The sequence below is a fragment of the Carcharhinus amblyrhynchos genome, chromosome 17 (genome assembly GCF_965287045.1).
Source record: "Carcharhinus amblyrhynchos chromosome 17, sCarAmb.v2.hapA, whole genome shotgun sequence".
Classification (NCBI taxonomy): domain Eukaryota; kingdom Metazoa; phylum Chordata; class Chondrichthyes; order Carcharhiniformes; family Carcharhinidae; genus Carcharhinus; species Carcharhinus amblyrhynchos.
Window position 1 is genome coordinate 15,890,312 of NC_137340.1, and position 20,045 is coordinate 15,910,356.

Genomic DNA, 20,045 nt, shown 5'->3' on the forward strand with positions numbered 1-20,045 from the left:
TCCGCCTCCCTCCTCCGCTGATCCGTCCCTCCCCGCCGCGGGGCCCGCCCCCGACAACCTGTAACCTGACGGCCGCCTCCTCCCGCACGCTCCTCCGCGAGATCCGCCCCCATCTGGAGTCGAACCCGCCCTCTGTCGCGGATCGATGACGTCACTCTCCCGCGCCATCTAACGGAGGGGATGATGAGCGGCCGAGGCACCAAGTTGGATCTTGTTCAGGTCGGACTGTCCGCGAGGGAGCGGGGACACTGCGAGGAGAAGGGCAGTCACAGGTTCAGCCTGGGGACAGCGCTGAGTTTGCTACTCCAGTGCCTTACCTGGGATAGGTGTCTAAGTTAAACTGTTAGTTCCCTGTTTAGCTCCTCAATTCCTGGCCAGCGTTAATACTGGGGGAAATGTAAACAGAAAGTGCTGGAATATCACAGTGGGGCTAGTAGTATCCGTGGGGGGGGGGACCGAATTTCAGGTCTGATGTGGTTTTATTTTTCTCTCCACGGATCTGCTGAGTTTTTCCAGCGTGTTCTGATTTTATTTTACATCTATTCCGTTCGCAATATGTTTTCAAGTTTTACTATTTGAAAAATCTGGTTTTCGTACAGTTTAGGATGCTTCCTAGACGAAGGTGGCTGTATCGTCTCGGAGGACAAAATATGTATGTAGCTCTTCTTATAAGAGTTGACCAAACCAAATAACACTGTAGCTTAGAAGGAACTGTCAAGTTTTAAAACCATAAGACAGGAGAAGAATTAGGCCACTCAGCTCATTGAGCTTGCTCTGCCATTCAATCATGGCTGGTATTTTTCTCATCCCCGTTTTCCTGCCTTTTCCCTAGGCCCCTTGATCCCCTTATTGATCAAGAATCTGTCTTAAAGACACTCAATGACCTGGCCTCCACAGCTTTCTGCAGCAAAGAGCTCCACAGATTCACCACTCTCTGGCTGAAGAAATTCCTTCTCATCTCTGTTTTGAAGGATCGTTCCTTTAGCATGAGGTTGTGCCCTTTGATTCTAGTTTTTCCTACTAGTGGAAACATTCTCTCCAAATCCACTCTACCTGGGCCTCACAGTATCCTGTAAGTTTCAGTAAGATCTGCCTCACCCATCTGAACTCCAACGAGTACAGACCCAAAGTCCTCAACCATCCTTTGTACGACAAGCTCTTCATTCCAGGGATCATTCTTATGAATCTTCTCTGGATCCTTTTGTAAAATTTTACGTTTGTAAAATCTAGAACCGAAATACTGCAAAAGCAAAAGGCTGCAGATACTAGTATTCTGAATAAAATCATGTTTTAAGATGCACAGTAGGTCTGGCAGCATCTCTGAGAGGGAAACAGGTCAGATTGGTGCAGTTTGGATGAAAGGTCATCCATCAATTGAGATGTTAACTCTGTTTCTTTCCACGAAAACTGTATCAAAAGTATTATGATCACAACTGAAAAAGATTTTTCATATTAAGCCACAGCAGTTTTTATATAATACTTGTGGGAAACACTAATGTTGAGAAAATTATGTCAAGTCATATCTAATTGAACATAATTGTATTTTTGCAATGCAATGTCAAATGGCTGTTCTCTCTTCCCATAGACCATGGGGTCTATTTTAGCTTGCTGGAAATGTGTTGATGAGACTGATCCATTTCCCTGTTGCAAACAATAAGCTAATTTTAATGTGCAAATTGGGATCCAGTGGAGTAAAATAGAATCTCTTGTCATTTTGAGTGCAATTTCTGACTAATTTCACTGGTGGTGCTGAGTCTGAAAATCTAAATTTTAAATTATTTTTGTATGGCCAAGAGGAGATTTATGATCTGGGCTGCTGCTGATGGGCTGGTTCATTGTAATGTCACAAGGCTCCAACGTGTTCCTCGATTCCTGGAGCTAACTTGCTGCCAATGTGATGACCAGGCCTGTTTGATGCAGCATTCCAGATTCAATGTGTCCACCTCAAATAATTGATTTGATGGTGCCATTTAAAATGGGCGTCAGAATGGGGAGGCTACTGATGCCAGTTGTCTACCCAAAAATTGAAATGCCCATTTAGGGATAGTGCCTCTTTTTGTTTCAGTTGAATGACTGATTAAAATTAAAACATCAGTCTTTCTTCTGAAAGAACTTTAGTCTAAGACCATTTCATTCTGCACTTCACTCTCATGCAGTTAGAATAACAATCATAAAATAATTTATGGACGAAATATTGGTGCAACAACAAGAGATTGCATTTATATAGTCCCTTTAATGTAGCAAAATGTTCCAGAGTACTTTACAAGAGGGTTATCAAACAAAATTTGACACTGCTGCAGAAAGACATGTCGGGACCCATGGCCAAAAGCTTTGTCAAATAGGTAGGTTTTGAGAAGTGTGTTAAAGGATGAAAGATTTAGAGAGTGAGAGAATTTGGAAGGGGAAAAAAAGAGGTCTACGGAGGGAATTCCTGAGCTTAGGAACTAGGCAGCTGTCCATTATGAAGTGTTTGTGATTTGGAAGAGCGCAGAGAGCTCAGATGGCTGGAGGAGGTGACAGATGTGGCAAGGCAATACTGGAAGAAGTTGAAAATAAGGATGAGCATTTTAAAATTGTATTGCTGGAATGGAAGCCAATGAAGATCAGCAAGCACAGTGATGATGGGTGAATGGGATTTTGTCTGTTAAGATATGGACATTTTCAATAGACTTATAATGTTATAATTTATTCAGACCTGATTTTTATTGTTTTTCTCTGAACAGCTAGGATGCGATCAAGATTTTGTCAAAGTAGTACCAATCTTTACTGAAAAATATGTGGAATAAAATAAAGAAATCCTGAAAGTTTATTTCTTAATTAAATGCTTCATTCTTAAATTCAGCTGAATATACATGTCTACTGTAATTTTATTTCAGATAGTTTGAAGAGATTTCTATTTTGGTATAAAAACATAGTGATGCAGTTTATTAACTTCAATGCACATAATAAACAAAGCTTTGAAGTCCTAAAGGCAGACAGCTGACATGAAATCAAACTATGCAACATCTTTGTTGAAATGTTATTGCTTTTTTGTCGACAGGAGCATGGTCATGGGGGCTATGATTCAGAATTCAGTGAGGATGAGAATGAAGCAGAGACATCCACCCATCAAAGGTATAATGTTTTTGGTCAAAAACACATTATAAGAAATGCATTTCTGTAGCTTATTTTAATATTTAATAAACAAGCAGTAGTTTCGTAGGCAAGCCTCGAGCGTTTATTTTTAATTGAGATCATAGGTTTTGGTTATAAAATATTCTCAAGTATGAACTTCACCTCTTACAGAAGGTATTCTCTTGACGGTAAAATGGGGCTTAAACTTAACAGAATTATAGCATGCAAAGAAGCCACATCTGTTAATTAGACAGTAGTTTATAACTTGGCTCTTTATTGTTAAAGAATATAAAATACAATGCTGGCCAGGTGTTTATTTAAACACCAATAAAGAGATTGAAAGAAAATGACAAACAAAATAAGGATAGAGTTTGGCGATTGTCAGACATCATGATTACTGTAGTTGCAGACTCAATGGGCCAATTGACTGTCTCCTGTACTGTAGGGATCCTATGATTCTATGAAAAGGAAATGCGAAGGAGAAAAGAATGAAGAAAAACAATGTATACAATGCAGGCAGTTGTTTGAGTGAACTTGGGAATGGGGAGGAAACGAATGACAAGCCAATGTTGTTGAAGAGGAGAGAGCAAAAATCATTTTGACGCACAGCTGGAGGGTGGTATCTCATGTTTAATTGTAACTTGAACAGGAGAACAGCACATACCCACTTGGTCTGCTGAAACATGCACAGTTTCTCCCAACTTTGACGTCATTGTTGTGCGCCATTTGACAACCTCCCCCCTCATTGTCTCTCTTGCAAGCCCTTGCTGACTCTCCCAAGCCTTCATCATGAGTGGGTGAGCAAAGTGGCTCAGTGGAGGAGCAGCATGTTGGAGGCAGCAAGGGCTCAGGAGCGAGGTAGTGAGCAGAAAGTGGTGGGAGAGCTGTTCTTTTATAAGAACATAAGAAATAGGAGGAGGAGTAGGCCATCTAGCCCTTCGAGCCTGCCCCGCCATTCAATAAGATCATGGCTGATCTGTCGTGGCTCAGTTCCACATTCCCGCCCTCTCCCCATAACTCTTAATCCCCTCGCTTATCAAAAACCCATCAACCCGCGTCTTAAAAATATTTAGCGAGGCAGCCTCCACCACCAACGGGCAGAGAATTCCAGAGATTCACCACCCTTTGAGTGAAGAAGTTCCTCCTCAACTCCGTTCTAAACCCCCCCCCCCCCCTTTTATCTTGAGGCTGTGCCCCCTAGTCCTACTGTCCTTTCTGAGCGGGAAGAGTCTCTCCACCTCTATCCTATCCATCCCATTCATCATCTTATATGTCTCAACGAGATCTCCCCTCATTCTTCTAAACTCTAACAAGTACAAGCCTCTCCTCATAGCTCAACCCCCTCAACTCCGGTATCAGCCTAGTAAACCTCCTCTGCACTCCCTCCAAGGCCAAAATATCCTTGCGTAAGTAAGGCAATGGCTGAGTTTGATCTGCCATTTTTGACGGAGGCACTGCAACTGCATGTATGAGGAATGTACCGTCTGCAGTTGTGGTGTCAGCAAATGCAACCATCATATTTAAAAATTCAGGAAGTAAAAGGCGTAATTTTGGAAGAACTTATTTTGAAATGTTTTTATTTTGTTATTGCTGTAATTAGTCAGGTACCTATAGATTTATAAGCTTCAACACCTTACCAAGTGTGTCAATGAATTAACCGCTCAGTGTTTTGTAAAATACATTAATCTTCAGAATCACTACTGTCAATAACAGGTGGTATGCATCGAGCAAGTACATATATATTATAGTTAAATAACCCAACACACTTCACAGGAGCATTATCAGACAAATTTTGATACCTTGTTCCAAGTGATTTCTCAGCCAAAATACCTGTGTTCAAGGTCCTAAAACTTATTGTGTCTTAATTACTCAGAGAAAAATAGTGATGGTAAGCTACAGATGTTTAGCTTTAATTTTTATAAGGCTTCTAATATGAACAAAGCAGTGTTTCTGATTTATCTTAAGACATGGTTTTCCTCAAATCTTGCTGAAGATTTGTAGTAACAAAGTTTATTATTGAGAGTTTAGGTTTTAATTTCTCAGTTTCATTTCTTCCATGCTTTATCAATATTTTAATATGATGTATTAACTAACTTGACATTTTTGTTGTTTGAATTGTAGGACAGGTAAAGATGCTGCACTACTTAGAAAGCCGTTTCAAAAGGAAAAATATGCCCGGTTGGCTCACAAGCAAGTTGCAGCTCATGAATGGGACAGGTAAAGATACTTTTGGACTTTTAAAAAAAATATATGTATACATTTGCTTTTATTTCTGAAGTCTAGGACTCGCAGATTTTTAAGATTTAAGCGCATTATTTCGCTGACATTTCAATGCTGCATTGTTGGAGGTAACTTGTTTTGAACTGCCTCCGCCTGTACTAGTGAATGTGAATGATCCTGTGACATTTTGTCAAAGAACACAAAGTTCCTCCTGTATCTTGGCCAACGTTAATTCCTCAGCCAAATTGGAAAAAACAGCTGAACTGATTGCCCTTTGTGGGAATTTGCTGCACAAACTGACTGCCACGTTCTTCCCAAACCCCATTGACTGTATTTCAGAAGTAATTTGTTGATTGGGAGAACATGAAAGACCCGATACAAGTATCAGTTTTCTTTCTGTAATCTGTAAAATTTAATCATTTTAACAGGGAGGAAGCAAGAAACCGCCGTTACCATCTTATTGCCATGGATGCTGTATCCTTGAAATCAGGGAAAATACATCAGAATACAAGGAAGGGTATGCGGAATAGCTTAAGATGAAGGAGTCTTGCCTTCTACAGAAATCGAAAATAAAACAGTATTTACATAGAGCATATCCCTGTTCAAATATGCAATCTACTAAAAAAGACCAAAAATGAACTTGTGAAATTGCTTCAGTGCATTTATTTTGAGAAAGCATGGTGAATGATCCAGGCATTATTACAGGGTGGAAGTAAAATGAAAAGAGTAAAGGAAATAATTAGATAAAAACAAAATACTGCGGATGCTGGAATCTGAAACAAAAACAGAAAATGCTGGATAATCTCAGCAGGTCTGACAACATCTGTGGAGGAAGAATAGAGCCAATGTTTTGAGTCTGGATGACTCTTCGTCAGAGCTCTGATTATTTGGTGGGAAGCAGGTGTAAGGTATTTACATTTAGAGAATCTGTGCTTACAGTTGTAAGATTGATCATCTCCAAAGTTCCAGGGAAGCATGGAGAGTATTGGGCTGTATTGTCGTAACAGATTGGGGGAAAGGCAAATTGTGCGGAGGGTGTGGAGAGTCTGCAGAAGGATCTAGATAGGCTGGGCGAATGGGCCAGGAAATGGCAAATGGAATTTAATGTTGGCAAGTGTGAGGTGGTCCACTTTGGTAGGAAGAATGGTAGGAAGGACTATTACTTACGTGGCGAAAAACTGCAGCAGGCGACGGTGCAGAGGGACCTCGGGGTCCTTGTGCATGAGTCGCAAAAACCCAGCTTGCAGGTGCAGCAGGTGGTCAGGAAGGCGAATGGGATGCTGGCCTTCATAGCGAGGGGGATTGAATATAAAAGTAGGGAGGTCTTGCTGCAGCTGTATAGGGCATTGGTGAGGCCGCAGCTGGAGTACTGTGTGCAGTTTTGGGCGCCGCACCTGCGCAAGGATATTTTGGCCCTGGAGGGAGTGCAGAGGAGGTTTACTAGGCTGATACCGGAGTTGAGGGGATTGAGCTATGAGGAGAGGCTGAATAAACTAGGCTTGTACTCGTTAGAGTTTAGAAGAATGAGGGGAGATCTCATTGAGACGTATAAGATGATGAATGGGGTGGATAGGATAGAGGTGGAGAGACTCTTCCCGCTCAGAAAGGATAATAGGACTAGGGGGCACAGCCTCAAGATAAAGGGGAGGCGGTTTAGAACGGAGTTGAGGAGGAACTTCTTCACTCAAAGGGTGGTGAATCTCTGGAATTCTCTGCCCGTTGAAGTGGTGGAGGCTGCCTCGCTAAATATTTTTAAGAAGCGGGTTGATGGGTTCTTGATAAGAGAGGGGATTAAGGGTTATGGGGAGAGGGCGGGAAAGTGGAACTGAGCCACAACAGATCAGCCATGATCTTATTGAATGGTGGGGCAGGCTCGAAGGGCTAGATGGCCTACTCCTGCTCCTATTTCTTATGTTCTTATGCTTTAAACTGTCCATTTACTTCCAAGGTAAAGGAGAGTTGGAGTTTTAAGAATAGCTAATCACCTGGATACAAGGCCAATATGATTTGATGGCTAGGATATTTTTCAAACCAATAAAATGCAAGCAGTTTGTCAGGATCTATGAGAGACAGCAGCAGCAGGAGGCCAAAAGTATCTCAGATTCATCGAGCAGGAATGCAGATAATAGTCATGCTCAGGTTGGAAAGACCAAATTAATGAGAAAATGTGGCTGGAAGATTCACCTGGCTTGCACTAGAGGAAGAATCACCAGGGATGAAACGTTATTGTGAAAGACAGTTCTGAAATTAAAAGTTTCTAGAATTAGAAAGGAAAAGAACATAAGTTAACCCTCAGGAGCTAAGAACCTTGGACTAGTTCTAAGAGAATTGAATGTCGACTTTTAGAACAGTATAAAGCATATCTATGAAGTATGGTTTTGGTTATCCTTAAAGGAAAAGGAGAACGTTTTGTGGCTGGAAGTATGTTAACTACAAAGATAATGTTTAGTCAAGAGTGCTTTTAGTCTTGTTATAGTAAAAGTCTTAAAATGTGAAATCTTGTTGTCATCCTTTCACCTATTCTTTGCAAATTTGTATTTCTTTGTACTGAACCTTTGGAGATTGTAAGAAATATCAATAGGTGAAGGAGGTAGAATATTGACTCAAAGGTATGAGGTCGTAGCTATTGGTTAGACTGGTGCAAGAATTGACAAATAATACTACCATGGCGTCCTACCCAGCGTCTGTCCGGGTCAATGCACCTAACCGGCTTGTCTTTCAGAATGTGGGAGGAAACTGGAGCACCTGGAGGAAACCCACGCAGACACAGGCAGAATGTGCAAACTCCACACAGTGACCCAAGGCTGGAATTGAACCCAAGTTCTTGACTCTGTGAGATAGCAGTGCCATCTAGTGTGCTACCATGCCATCCTGTGATTCAGCAGGGTTGGTAGCAGGAATGCAATTTGTGGTGCTAGATATACTACAAACAGCAACCACCTGGTAGGCCAGCACATCCATAGCCATACTCTCCACCATTTCACTATTAAATTATTCAATTAGAGTGACACCAAAGCAAAAGGTGTTCAAATGAATGGAATAGTGGCAGCAGTCATTGTAAATATAAAGGTCAGTGCATCATTACTGAGCACTGAGTGTGCTCAATGGCACACTCGTTCCAATTCATGGCATAACCACACAGGCATGTGATGATATTCATTTCAGTGGAAAGGATAATAAATTCAACTTTTCAAAGTTATGCTTTGCTACAAAGAAGCATAGGCAGTAATCCAGACTAGTTCCATGGAGAATCGTAGAATCCGTACAGTGCAGGAGACCATTTGGCCCATCTAGCCTGCACTGACAACAATCCCACCCAAGCCCTATTCCCATAACCCCAGGTATTTACCCTGCTAATCCCCCTGACACTGAAGGAATTTAGCATGGCCAATCCACCTAACCACATCTTTGCACTGTGGGAGGAAACCCTCACAGATTGTGGGGGAGAACATGCAAACTCCACACAGCCACCTGAGGTCAGAATTGAACCCAGATCCCTAACGTTGTGAGACAGCAATGCTAACCGTTATGCTACCCTAATGACCCAAAACACTGTTTTAAAATGATCATTGTTTTTAAAGAAACTAATCAGTTGGTGATTGCATTTCCATAAATCAAATTTGCTGTAAAAGCTCCACAGGAAAAGATGTTAACTCTCCAAAACTGATGTTGCATGAAGGTTATGGATAGCTACTTGGCTGCTCGGAAAACAGCTATTGCCAAAGTCCTTGCTTCAGTTATATAAAATAAGAAACAAGCGCACTGGTTTAATAATTGAAGTAAAATACTGAAGAAAGTATAAGTTGTTTTTCAAACCGTAAGTTGTAGATTATCCTTTTCTAATATCTGCAATTGCTATCATCAGAAAACTAATGTCCTTGTGACTTTGATTGGGACACCAACACTTCCAAATACTTCAGCTACAAGTGAGTCTGATGCAATACTACCAGATGGAAGACGTGAAATTGGCAAAGCAGACATCTATTTCACAATCGATCATTTGCCTCATGCAGAACGCTAACAATCTGGCAGTGGTAGCACGAACGATATGATTTTTTGCATCAAGCTTTGGCATACATGAGATCTTAGCTAAAGGGATTGTGTAATTGTCCCTTGTTCACAATTCCAATTCTACAGTTCAAGTGAACCTTTTCAGCAGCTAGACTAATTTCTGTAAAACATAGTTCTCAATTTGACCACGAGATGCTTAAAATTCTGCTTTCTGCAGAGCTTTCCACTGCTTCAAAATAAACAACTGTGGGTAGCCTGCGTTATTTTGGGTGGGTTTTATGATTGATTGTTAACATTTGAAAACTGTTGTTTACTAGTATGACTCAATGATTATGTGTTATGGTATTATATTTCTTGATAAGGTGCCAATCTTGGCTCAGTGGCAGCATTCATGTCTGAGTCAAAGGTTGTGGTTTAAGCTCTATTCTTTTTGCTGTGTGTTGCATTCTAATTACAGAAGTAATGTGTGACATTTGCAGCCATCTGCAGAATTGTGACATTTTTCTTAACTTCTGAAGTATGCACGGCATAAGAAATACATCAATGACTATTTGCTATATTATGGTGGCTCAGTAGAAGAGTTGAAGAGATCAACGTAAGTACTCAATTATGTTACAACTCATTTTTTTCATTGAGGGTAATGCTCAACCCAACGCATCAACAGTTGAAATAAAATTAATTGTGAGAATAATACCTGAACTGTTCAGTAACATCATCCCAACTGTCCAAAGCTGTTCTTACCTTAGAGTACATTTTTTATACTAAGTTTAGTACAAACTTGACATTACCACTGTTAGTAAAAACGTTATTGCACACTGCACAGAATAACCATCATCAGAAGTATTTTCAGTGCATGTTACAGGGAAAATATCGTTTATATGTATAATGCATAACCAAAAGGTTTTTAAAGTTCTAACTTAGTTATGAATTACAAACATTACCAGCACATGTTGACTAAAGAAAGATACAATTAAAGAAGGTATTGCACTTCTACAAGTATTAAACCAAACAGTAGTTAGAGGTTGCATGTATCTTTGAGAATCTGTTGAAGGAGGGAACTTTTCCCACTCTGGAATTGAAGCTCAGATGGCTGGGGTCAAACCTGGATTATCTACAGGGTTCCTTTGACGTATGCATTGTTCAACAGGGAATGTAGACAGGTCCTGATCCCTCTTGTAATTGAAGGCCCAATTTCTTCCAGTGAATCTAGAGTTATCCTGGGTAAAGAAGCTTTTAAGAGTTCAAGCTTCATAGGTCTTGTAAAAGAAAGATGACACCGCCTTTTCTTTGCAACTTTGTCGCTATTACTAGTGGCCCACAGACTGCCCTGTCCTACTCAATTTTTGGATAAACAGATTTCAAAATAAGAGGGCAGTTTCAATCACATGATGAATGACCATTGAAAGAAGGCAAATTATGGTCTTTCATAATGAAGAGACTTTTTAGTCACATGGACAAAAGTCATCAATATACAATAGAAGGTAGATGGCGGTCTTTATCACTTCATTGTGGGTATTCTATTTTGATAGCTTTGATAGCCCTCTTTTGTACATGACAGACCTGACATCAGAGTCCTGGAATTTATTGTCCCTGCGTTTTGAAGTAAGCCTTGATAACAGAAGTGTGAAATTCTGCAGAAGAGTGCTGTTTTGGCATGTCTGTTCAAAAGAGACCCCTACCCATTATTCAATTTGGAACTTTCCAGAAAGCTTATGAGGCTGTTGAAGTGTTAAAATTCAGGTGACCCTTTGGCAGTTCATTAGGGTCCATTTTAAAAGGAATACAGTTTTTTTTAATCTTCCTGCCTGCACTGACATGAAAATAAGACTTAAAATGCTACAATTGAATCTTGTTTGAATTTTTAATCCAAGAAGAATGAATTTCAAACTTCAACATTTGGCAGATAGTTGACATCATCAGTGACGTAAAGTAAGCAAAACCTTAGCTGCCAATGCATTGTAAAGACATGTATGTACCAGAAATCTGAGCTCCATTTGATTTATGTTGCTGGGCAAATGAATACATTTTTCATTGCTGCTTTGCATTGCCGGTCCAAACTACGTACCCAAGACCTTAATTTGATGTACTAATTCCGTTTTTGAATCCTTCAATGTGCTTTATTTTGTTATTGCATTTTAAGCCTCTAATTACTGAGTCCACTGTACGTTATTGTTCACAGAGTGAATGATAAAACAGACCTGGACGTGATAAAAGAAAACCATAGGTTTTTATGGACAGAAGCAGATGAAACTGATATGACTTGGTAAGAAAGGCCTTTGTCTTTCAATTTGTTTTGTAATTAATGCTTTAGTTACTGTTGATGCTCTGAAACCAGTTGGAGAGAGCGCATGCTTGGAATAACAGGAAAAATCAGTATTTTGTACCAATTTTACTTGAATTGTATATTGGAACTTTTAATCATTTAACAAAATTTGATAAATGTTGTATCAGTTCTATTACTGAAGCTGTTAGGCAGTTCTGTTTGTAACTGGAATTGTAGTCCATCCTCCTTGCACACATGGCAAATTTGACAGTAGAAGACAACTGGTAAAATCACACTGGCCATGTTCTAAATCATAAATGGTTTATTAGTAAGGAATTAAAGTAGGAAATTTGCTTAGCTACCTTTTATTGGTACTTCAATTTAGTTTGAGTGTAACATGAATTGTTACCAGATTCTTGATCTTTAAACTGAGTTTTTAATTCAGATTAAGTTAGTCTATGCCTTGACAATGCCTCACCACAATGACCTGGAAATATGGTAGGCCTGAATTAACTGTAGATGTAACCAGTGACATACTGCATTTATCACTCGAACTGCCAGGAATAGAAGATCTGAGACCAGATGTAATTTGGTTTGCAGTCAATTGAGTTGACAAATTTGGAGGAAGAGACTAGCATTTTAATTGTATAACCAGCTAGATATCTGTCTGCTTTAGACCAGAGAATGAAGGGAAAGTGTGTTGATTGGAAGGAAATTCTAATTTTATATTGAGGCATATGTAACTTAAAATGGCTTCCTTTTACTTCATGTTATCTAAACAAGATTTCTCCATCTCTTAGGGAGAAAACACTGGCGAAGAAATACTATGATAAATTATTCAAAGAATATTGTATTGCTGATTTGAGTCGATACAAACACAATCAGGTAAGGTTTTGAAAACTGTGACAGTTTTCTTTTATACACAGGTTGAAAACGTTATTTTGGAGATTACAATGGCCTGCATTTTGCTGTCGGGTGATGGTGAATCTGTCACTTGGCTCAGTAAGGATTCATCGCACTGGGTGATTGAGGAGATAAGCAAAAAACCAAAAACAGCAGAAGCTGAAAATCTGAAACAAACAGAAAATGCTCAGCAGGTCTGGCAGCATTTGTGGAAAGAGAAGCAGAGTTAACGTTTCAGGCCTGACATTTCAAAAGGCTCACCATGTTCACACGTCCCAAATCTCCATGGAGGGCACCATTTTGACTCTCCAATCATTAGAAGCTTTGTTGTAAAAGCCTGAAGAGATTCTTTGAGTAAGTGCAATCAGTGATTGGTGCCATTCATTCACCACTGACTGCTAAGTGCAAGCCATCATTTTCTAAATGAAAACAAATAATATTTTCACACTAAAATATTATTAGTGGAAGTGTTTGATAAGCTGAGCGCAGAAAATGACTTGGAAAGAGTAAAATGGCTGAATATTTATCAGCAAAGCCTATGGCCAGCAGGAGATCAGACAATCACATGCACAGCACAAGCGTTTCCTTGTATGCTGTGATCATGTACTAGATTCCAGATCTTTACCAATATAGAAGATGATATTTTATGGTATTAGAGTCAATAGATGTACATGCATGGAAACAGGCCCTTCAGCCCAACCTGGTTTCCTAAATTGAACTAGTCCCATTTGATCTGGGAACTGAGTAAATTACAGCGACACAGTTGTCTGACCAATAAGCATCACACCCAGGAGTTGGTACCTTGCAATGCCACATTAAAAACCCCTAAATATTACAATGTCTCATCCTGTGTGTATCATACTGAATAGATATCATATCTTATAATGAGAAATTTTTCTTATTCCAATAAAGCTAGTCCGAGGATTGTGCCAGTAAGCAGTAATGTTACAATTAAAAAGCAACACTTAAATAGAAATTCAAAAAAGAATTATAAGTGCTTTTTAAATTTTCAGTCATCGAATAGTTTTAAGGTAACCTTTTTCAATTTAACTGTTATGCTCATTTCATGTGTGTTAATGATCTAAACTATAGTACTTTCTATTTTATTAGTATCATTTTCTTATCTGACAGTTTGGATTCCGATGGCGGGTAGATAAAGAAGTAATTTCAGGGAAAGGTAATGTTTTTCCAATGTTAAAACAAATAATAGAATTGGTTAGTGCAATGTGTTAGACACTGGCCTTTCATTTCTGAGATCTGATTCAAGTATCCAGAAGGCTAGAGGTCCAAAATGTAGATTGGGTGACCACTTTGTAGAATTTTTCCATTCAGTCCACTAGTATGATCCTGAGTTTCCTGTCACTTGTCATTTCAATTCACCACCTTGCTCCTATTCTGACATCTCTGACCACGGCCAGCTAGTGTTCCAGTGAAGTTTAATGCAAGCTTGAGGAACGTCTCCTCATCTTTTATTGCAGCTTTGTAGCTTTCTTGACTTCAACAACTTTAGATCGTAACTTCTGCCTCCATCTTGTTCTGTGTTTTTTCTATGGTTTTGTTGTGCTAGCTTGTTCCTTTATCGCTTCATGCTGCCTTCTCATCGCATCTGGACAGATTTTCAATACCCATACCCTTATCCCTTTGGCTTTTATATCCAGCAACTTTTGCTGGATAATCTCTCCTTCCCTCCATCCTATCACAAGTCTTCCCTGTCTCATTGTACCCTGATGTGGGTATGCCGGCGTTGGACTGGCGTAAACACAGTAAAAAGTCTGACAACACCAGGTTTTAGTCCAACCTATTTATTTGATAATATACTCACAAGCTTTCGAGGGGACTGCCTCTTCGTCAGGTGAATGGAGAGTTCTGGCCTCAGACAGAGCATATAAAGCACAGACAGTTTAGAGATTACTGATTAAAATTTTATTCACATTCGCATTCGAATTCGCATTTTAATCAGTAATCTCTAAACTGTCTGTGCTTTATATGCTCTGTCTGAGGCCAGAACTCTCCATTCACCTGACGAAGAGGCAGTCCCCTCGAAAGCTTGTGAGTATATTATCAAATAAATAGGTTGGACTAAAACCTGGTGTTGTCAGACTTTTTACTCATTGTACCCTGCCATTGACTTAAAAGCTCTTCTGTTCTGATGAAAATTCATTGAACTGTCTGTCCTGCTGAATATTTCCTGCATTTTCGTTTTGTTTTTAATTTTTAGATTTTCAGCATTTGCTGTATTTTGCTTGTATATGGGGTGACGCAGTGGTTAGCACTGCTGCCTCACAACTCCAGGGACCTGGGTTCGCTTCCCAGCTTGGGTGACTGTATGTGTGGAGTTTGCACGTTTTCCTCGTCTGCAAGGGTTTCCTCTTGAGTGCTCCGGTTTCCTCCCACAGTCCAAAGATGCGCAGGTTAGCTGTATTGGCCATGCTAAGTTGCCCTGTATTGTTCCAAGATGTCTAGGTTAGAGAGATTAATGGGGGAAATACGTGGGGTTATAGGGTTACAGCTGGGGAGGTGGGCCTAATGGCACAAGGATTCTATTTTGTTCGGCACTCTAAGTATATTTACATCTTCTCCATAAAAAAATCTCTCTCAGCCTAAAGTAAGCAATATAAATAGGCATAGTCAGAACCTCCTTAGTATACGTGTTCTTAAGAAACTAAACAGGGAGCATTTCTGATCTATCAGACGGTGGATGCAATGCAATGCGCTTAATCCTACCATTTTATTTCCATCTGCCATTATATGTGCTACTTTATTTTAGATTCACAGAAATGTTTCTTGTTTATATTTGTGTTAACTGAATTGTAAACTACTTATAATATAAGAGCCAAATTAAATGAAATGTGAGTTTATATTGCTGTATTTGTTTTGTGTTGCACTGCAAGTCCAAAATTCATAAATTTGCATAGTTTAAAAAAAATCACTCCAGCATAATACCATATTGTCCAAATAATCCTGCATTTTCATTTCCTTGAAGTGGCTTCAAAATTTGAACTAACTATTTCAATAAAACTGCTGGATTTAATGCTGACCTTATTTGTGAGGTAATTTGGGACCAAGACTGTGATGTTAAAGTCAGTGATTAACCCAGGAATTAATTGAAATTGGATTAGTGCTACTTCTAACACTAGAATTAAAGGAAGATTTACAGCAGCGGTATGAGATGTCCAAGGGCAAGTACAAATCACTAATTGGCAGCTTACAGTTTATATAAATGCAGCAAAGTCAACCTGGGACAAATTCAATTTGTACAGTTCAGAAGGTTTGCAGAAACACGATAATGTACAACTGCTAAATAGGCATTTATACGCAAACCAGAATTATTTATCTGATCAAATTAAAGATCTGGAATATAAAAATTGTGAATGCATTATAAATAATGCACTTTTAGAAATGTACTCAAAAATCTGAATGACAATATAGGAAAAATCAAAAATAAAAAGAAAAATATTGCGGATGCTGGAATTTGAAACAAAAACAAAAAACATTGGAAAATCTCAGGTTTGACAGCATCTGTGAAGAGAGAATAGAGCCAACGTTTCGAATCTGGATGACACTTTGTCAGAGCTCTGTCAGCTATTTTCTCTCCACAGATGCTGTCAGACCTGCTGAGATTTTCCAGTGTTTTCTGTTTTTGTGTAGGAAAATTCAAAGTTAGGTAGAGATAGTTGGTCTGTGCATATAGCAACATTCATGTTCTCAGTGAACAATCATGGTTTACATTGTTAACAAAAATTAATGCTACGTGTTTTATAAAAAGACAGTGTAAGTTGATTTACTAGCATTAATTTAGATACAACACCTAAAATTAATTGACAGCATTCAATTATGGAAATGTCATTCTTCCTGCTTAATTATTGTCATTGTAATGTTATATACCAAGAGCATGTTCATTCCACACTGTCAACATACTGATTGTTCTTGATGGGATGAGACACAGTCGAGAGAAAGATTGAGAATACCACTGAGTAATAGTGCTTCTGTGCATGAGTTAAAGTTTGTTAATATAATTTCTTTCCACTTCAGGTCAATTTTGCTGTGGTAACAAACAGTGTGATAAAAAAGAAGGACTGAAAAGTTGGGAGGTTAACTTTGGTTACATTGAACATGGGGAGAAAAGAAATGCCCTTGTGAAACTGAGTAAGCCACATTTTTATCATTTTGTTACCATGTTTGGATGTGGCTAGAATTTTGTTCGTCTAGTTTGAGATCTGGGAGTAAATCAGTTGCTGCAAATCCACTTATTTAATCTGTGGTATCTTTTCTATACTATTTGCCTGATTAACTGTTCTTGTGCTGTTAACTACTATACTTCGCTAATTTACCATTACTTTCTAATTAATAATTTAATTAATAATGTGCTAAAAATAATTTAGTTATTTGCTTAAACTTAAATGGAAAAAATGCTTAAACTGTGTGACTTTGATTATCAGTAATAACATGGCCTTCCCTGGCTTCGAAATTCATGTAATGCAATATGTAAGCTTGCGTATTAAGCTCATGAAGATCAGCTCATCAATGCATGTGAACTAAGTTTTGGCATTTGTTAATTGTTCTGGTGGATAGTCAGTTATGTCAGTAATTTTGAAATTACATTTTAACTGAAGTTTATATTTCCTTTATAGGATTGTGCCCAGAATGTTCCTGTAAACTGAACTATCACCACAGGTAAAATAATATATTTTAGAATACATACAAAGGTCCGTATTAATTGCCGTACTGTACCTGTTGATTACAATTTACTAAAATTGATAACTTTTAAACAAATATAGGTTGGTTTCATAATTAAACTACAATTGCAATAAAGAGTGTTATTTGCACAGCTTTTCCCAAATCAGCATATTTTGTAAACAGAAGTATTGAAATGCTATCTGTCTATATAGTAAATTATAGCTGGTATATAGGCCTAGTGATAAATTGAAACCTGTTATTGTTTCCTATGGAAACTTCCATTTTAAAATAGGAACACGTTTATCTGTGACGGTTATCTGAAACACTGCTAGCTGAGATTTTAATGGGAATTCCTAGGCCCAACCATCTTCACTGCTTCATTATGACCTTTCTTCTATCAAAAGGTCAGAAGTGGGGATATTCACTGATTCCAGTGTTTAGCACCATTTGCAATGCCTCATACTGAAGCAATTCCATGTTCAAATGCAGCATAACCTGTACAATGTCCGGGCTTGGGCTGACAAGCTGCAAGTAACATTCACATCACACAAGTGCCAGGCTATGACTGTCTTCAACAAAGGAGAATCTAACCATTGTGGAATACAAGGAAAGTGGAAAGAAACTTAAGCAATGAGTAAGAAGGGCTAAAAGGGATCATGAAAAAGCATTGGCCAGCAGAATTAAGGAAAATCCCAAGGCATTTTATACATACATGAAGAATAAGAGGGTAGCCATGGAGAGGGTTGGCCCACCCAAGGACAAGGGAGGGAATCTATGCGTAGAGTCAGAGGAAATGAGCGAGATATTAAATGAGTACTTTGTATCCGTATTCACCAAAGAGAAGGACTTGGTGGATGATGAGCCTGGGAAAGAATGTGTACATAATTTGACTCATGCTGAGATCAAAAAAGGAGGTGGTTTGGGGTTCTTGAGAAACACTAAGGTAGACCAGTCCCCAGGGCCTGATGAGATATACGCCAGAATACTGAGAGAGGCAAGGGAGGAAATTGCTGGGGCCTTGGGAGAAATCTTTGTATCCTCACAAGCTACAGGGGAGGTCCCAGAGGATTGGAGAATAGCCAGTGTTGTTCCTTTGTTTAAGAAGGATAGCAAGAATAATCCAGGTAATTACAGGCCAGTAAGCTTTATTATTTGAGCCTTATAATTGGAAATTATTGGAGAGGATTCTTCAATACAGGATTTATTCCCACTTGGAAATTAGTGGACATATTAGTGAGAGGCAACGTGGTTTTGTGAAGGGGAGGTCGTGTCTCATGAACTTGATTGAGTTTTTCAAGGAAGTGACGAAGATGATTGATGAGGATAGAGCAATGGATGTTGTCTACATGAACTTCAGTATGGCTTTTGACAAGGTCCCTCGTGGCAGACTGGTGCAGAAGCTGAAGTCACATGGGATCAGAGGTGAGCTGGCAAGGTAGATACAAAACTGGTTCGGTCAAAGAAGACTAAGGGTAGCAGTGAAAGGATGCATTTCTGAATGGAGAGCTGTGACAAGTGGTTTTCCACAGGGATCAGTGCTGGGATCTTTGCTGTTTGTAATATATATATAAACGATTTGGAGGAAAATATAATTGGATTGATTAGTAAGCTTGCCGACGACACAAAGGTTGGTGGATTTGCAGATAGCGATGAGGATCATCAGAGGATACAGCAGGATATAGATCAGTTGGAGACTTGGGTGGAGAGATGGCAGATGGACAAATGAGGTAATGCATTTTGGAAATAGATAAGAAATATCTGTAAATGGCAGAACCCTTAAGAGTATTGATAGGCAAAGGGATCTGGGTGTACAGATACACAGGTCACTGCAGGTGGAGAGGTAGTCAAGAAGGCATATGGCATGTTTTCCTTCGGTCTCAACAGGGATCTTGGGTTCATGTCGCACTATCTGTAACCCCCGTGACTTGCCTGGGTTTGCAAAACCTCACTTACTGTACTGTCTGGAGACAATACAAATCTCTTTAAACTGTGATCAGTGCTCCTTCCATTCACATTATCAGCCACTTCAGGTCTTGAACAGCAGGTTAGGTGTAAGGATTCGCATTCTAATCAGTAATCTCTAAACTGTCTGTGCTTTATATGCTCTGTCTGAGGCCAGAACTCTCCATTCACCTGACGAAGGGACTAACCCCGAAAGCTTGTGAGTATATTATCAAATAAATAGGTTGGACTAAAACCTGGTGTTGTCAGACTTTTTACTGTGTTTACGCCAGTCCAACGCCGGCATACCCACATCATGTTTTCCTTCATCAGTTTAAACATTGACAGGTCATGTTGTAGCTTTATAGAACCTTAGGCCGCACTTGGAATGTGGTGTTCAATTCTGGTTGCCACACTACCAGAAGGATGTGGAGGCTTTGGAGAGGGTACAGAAAAGATTTACCAGGATGTTGCCTGATATGGAAGTTTTTAGCAATGATGAGAGGTTGGAGAAACTTGGTTTGTTCTCACTGGAGCAACGGAGATTGAGAGGAGACCTGATAGAAGTCTGTTTTTATGAGAGGCATGGACAGAGTGGATAGTAGAAGCTATTTCCCAGGGTGAAAAAGTCAGTTACTAGGGGGCACAGGTTTAAGGTGCAAGGGTCAAGTTTTAGGAGATGTAAGAGGTAGATTTTTTGCACAGAATAGTGCATGCCTGGAACTCGTTGCCGGAGAAGGTAGTGGAATCAGATACACATTTAAGGGGTGTCTGGACAAATACATGAATAGGATGTGAATAGAGGGATATGGTCCTGGAAGAGTAGGGGGTTTTAGTTAAATCGGGTAGCATGGTAGGTGCAGGCTTGGAGGGCCGAAGGGCCTGTTCCTGTGCTGTAATTTTCTTTGTTCTTTGG

The 20,045-nt window shown here is 39.4% G+C and overlaps 1 protein-coding gene across 1 annotated transcript in view; it reads left to right on the forward strand.

Moving 5' to 3' along the window:
- The first annotated feature begins 105 nt into the window (after window positions 1–105).
- Window positions 106–20,045, forward strand: part of fra10ac1 (FRA10A associated CGG repeat 1) — a 35,834-nt gene continuing 15,894 nt past the window's right edge. Inside the window, exons 1-10 of the mRNA XM_080205539.1 lie at window positions 106–219; window positions 3,041–3,114; window positions 5,236–5,331; window positions 5,763–5,808; window positions 9,864–9,940; window positions 11,525–11,608; window positions 12,409–12,493; window positions 13,643–13,688; window positions 16,544–16,657; window positions 17,143–17,185. Of these exons, the coding sequence (XP_080061665.1) occupies window positions 181–219; window positions 3,041–3,114; window positions 5,236–5,331; window positions 5,763–5,808; window positions 9,864–9,940; window positions 11,525–11,608; window positions 12,409–12,493; window positions 13,643–13,688; window positions 16,544–16,657; window positions 17,143–17,185 (704 nt within the window). The 5' untranslated portion in view covers window positions 106–180. The remainder of the gene's footprint in view (window positions 220–3,040; window positions 3,115–5,235; window positions 5,332–5,762; window positions 5,809–9,863; window positions 9,941–11,524; window positions 11,609–12,408; window positions 12,494–13,642; window positions 13,689–16,543; window positions 16,658–17,142; window positions 17,186–20,045) is intronic.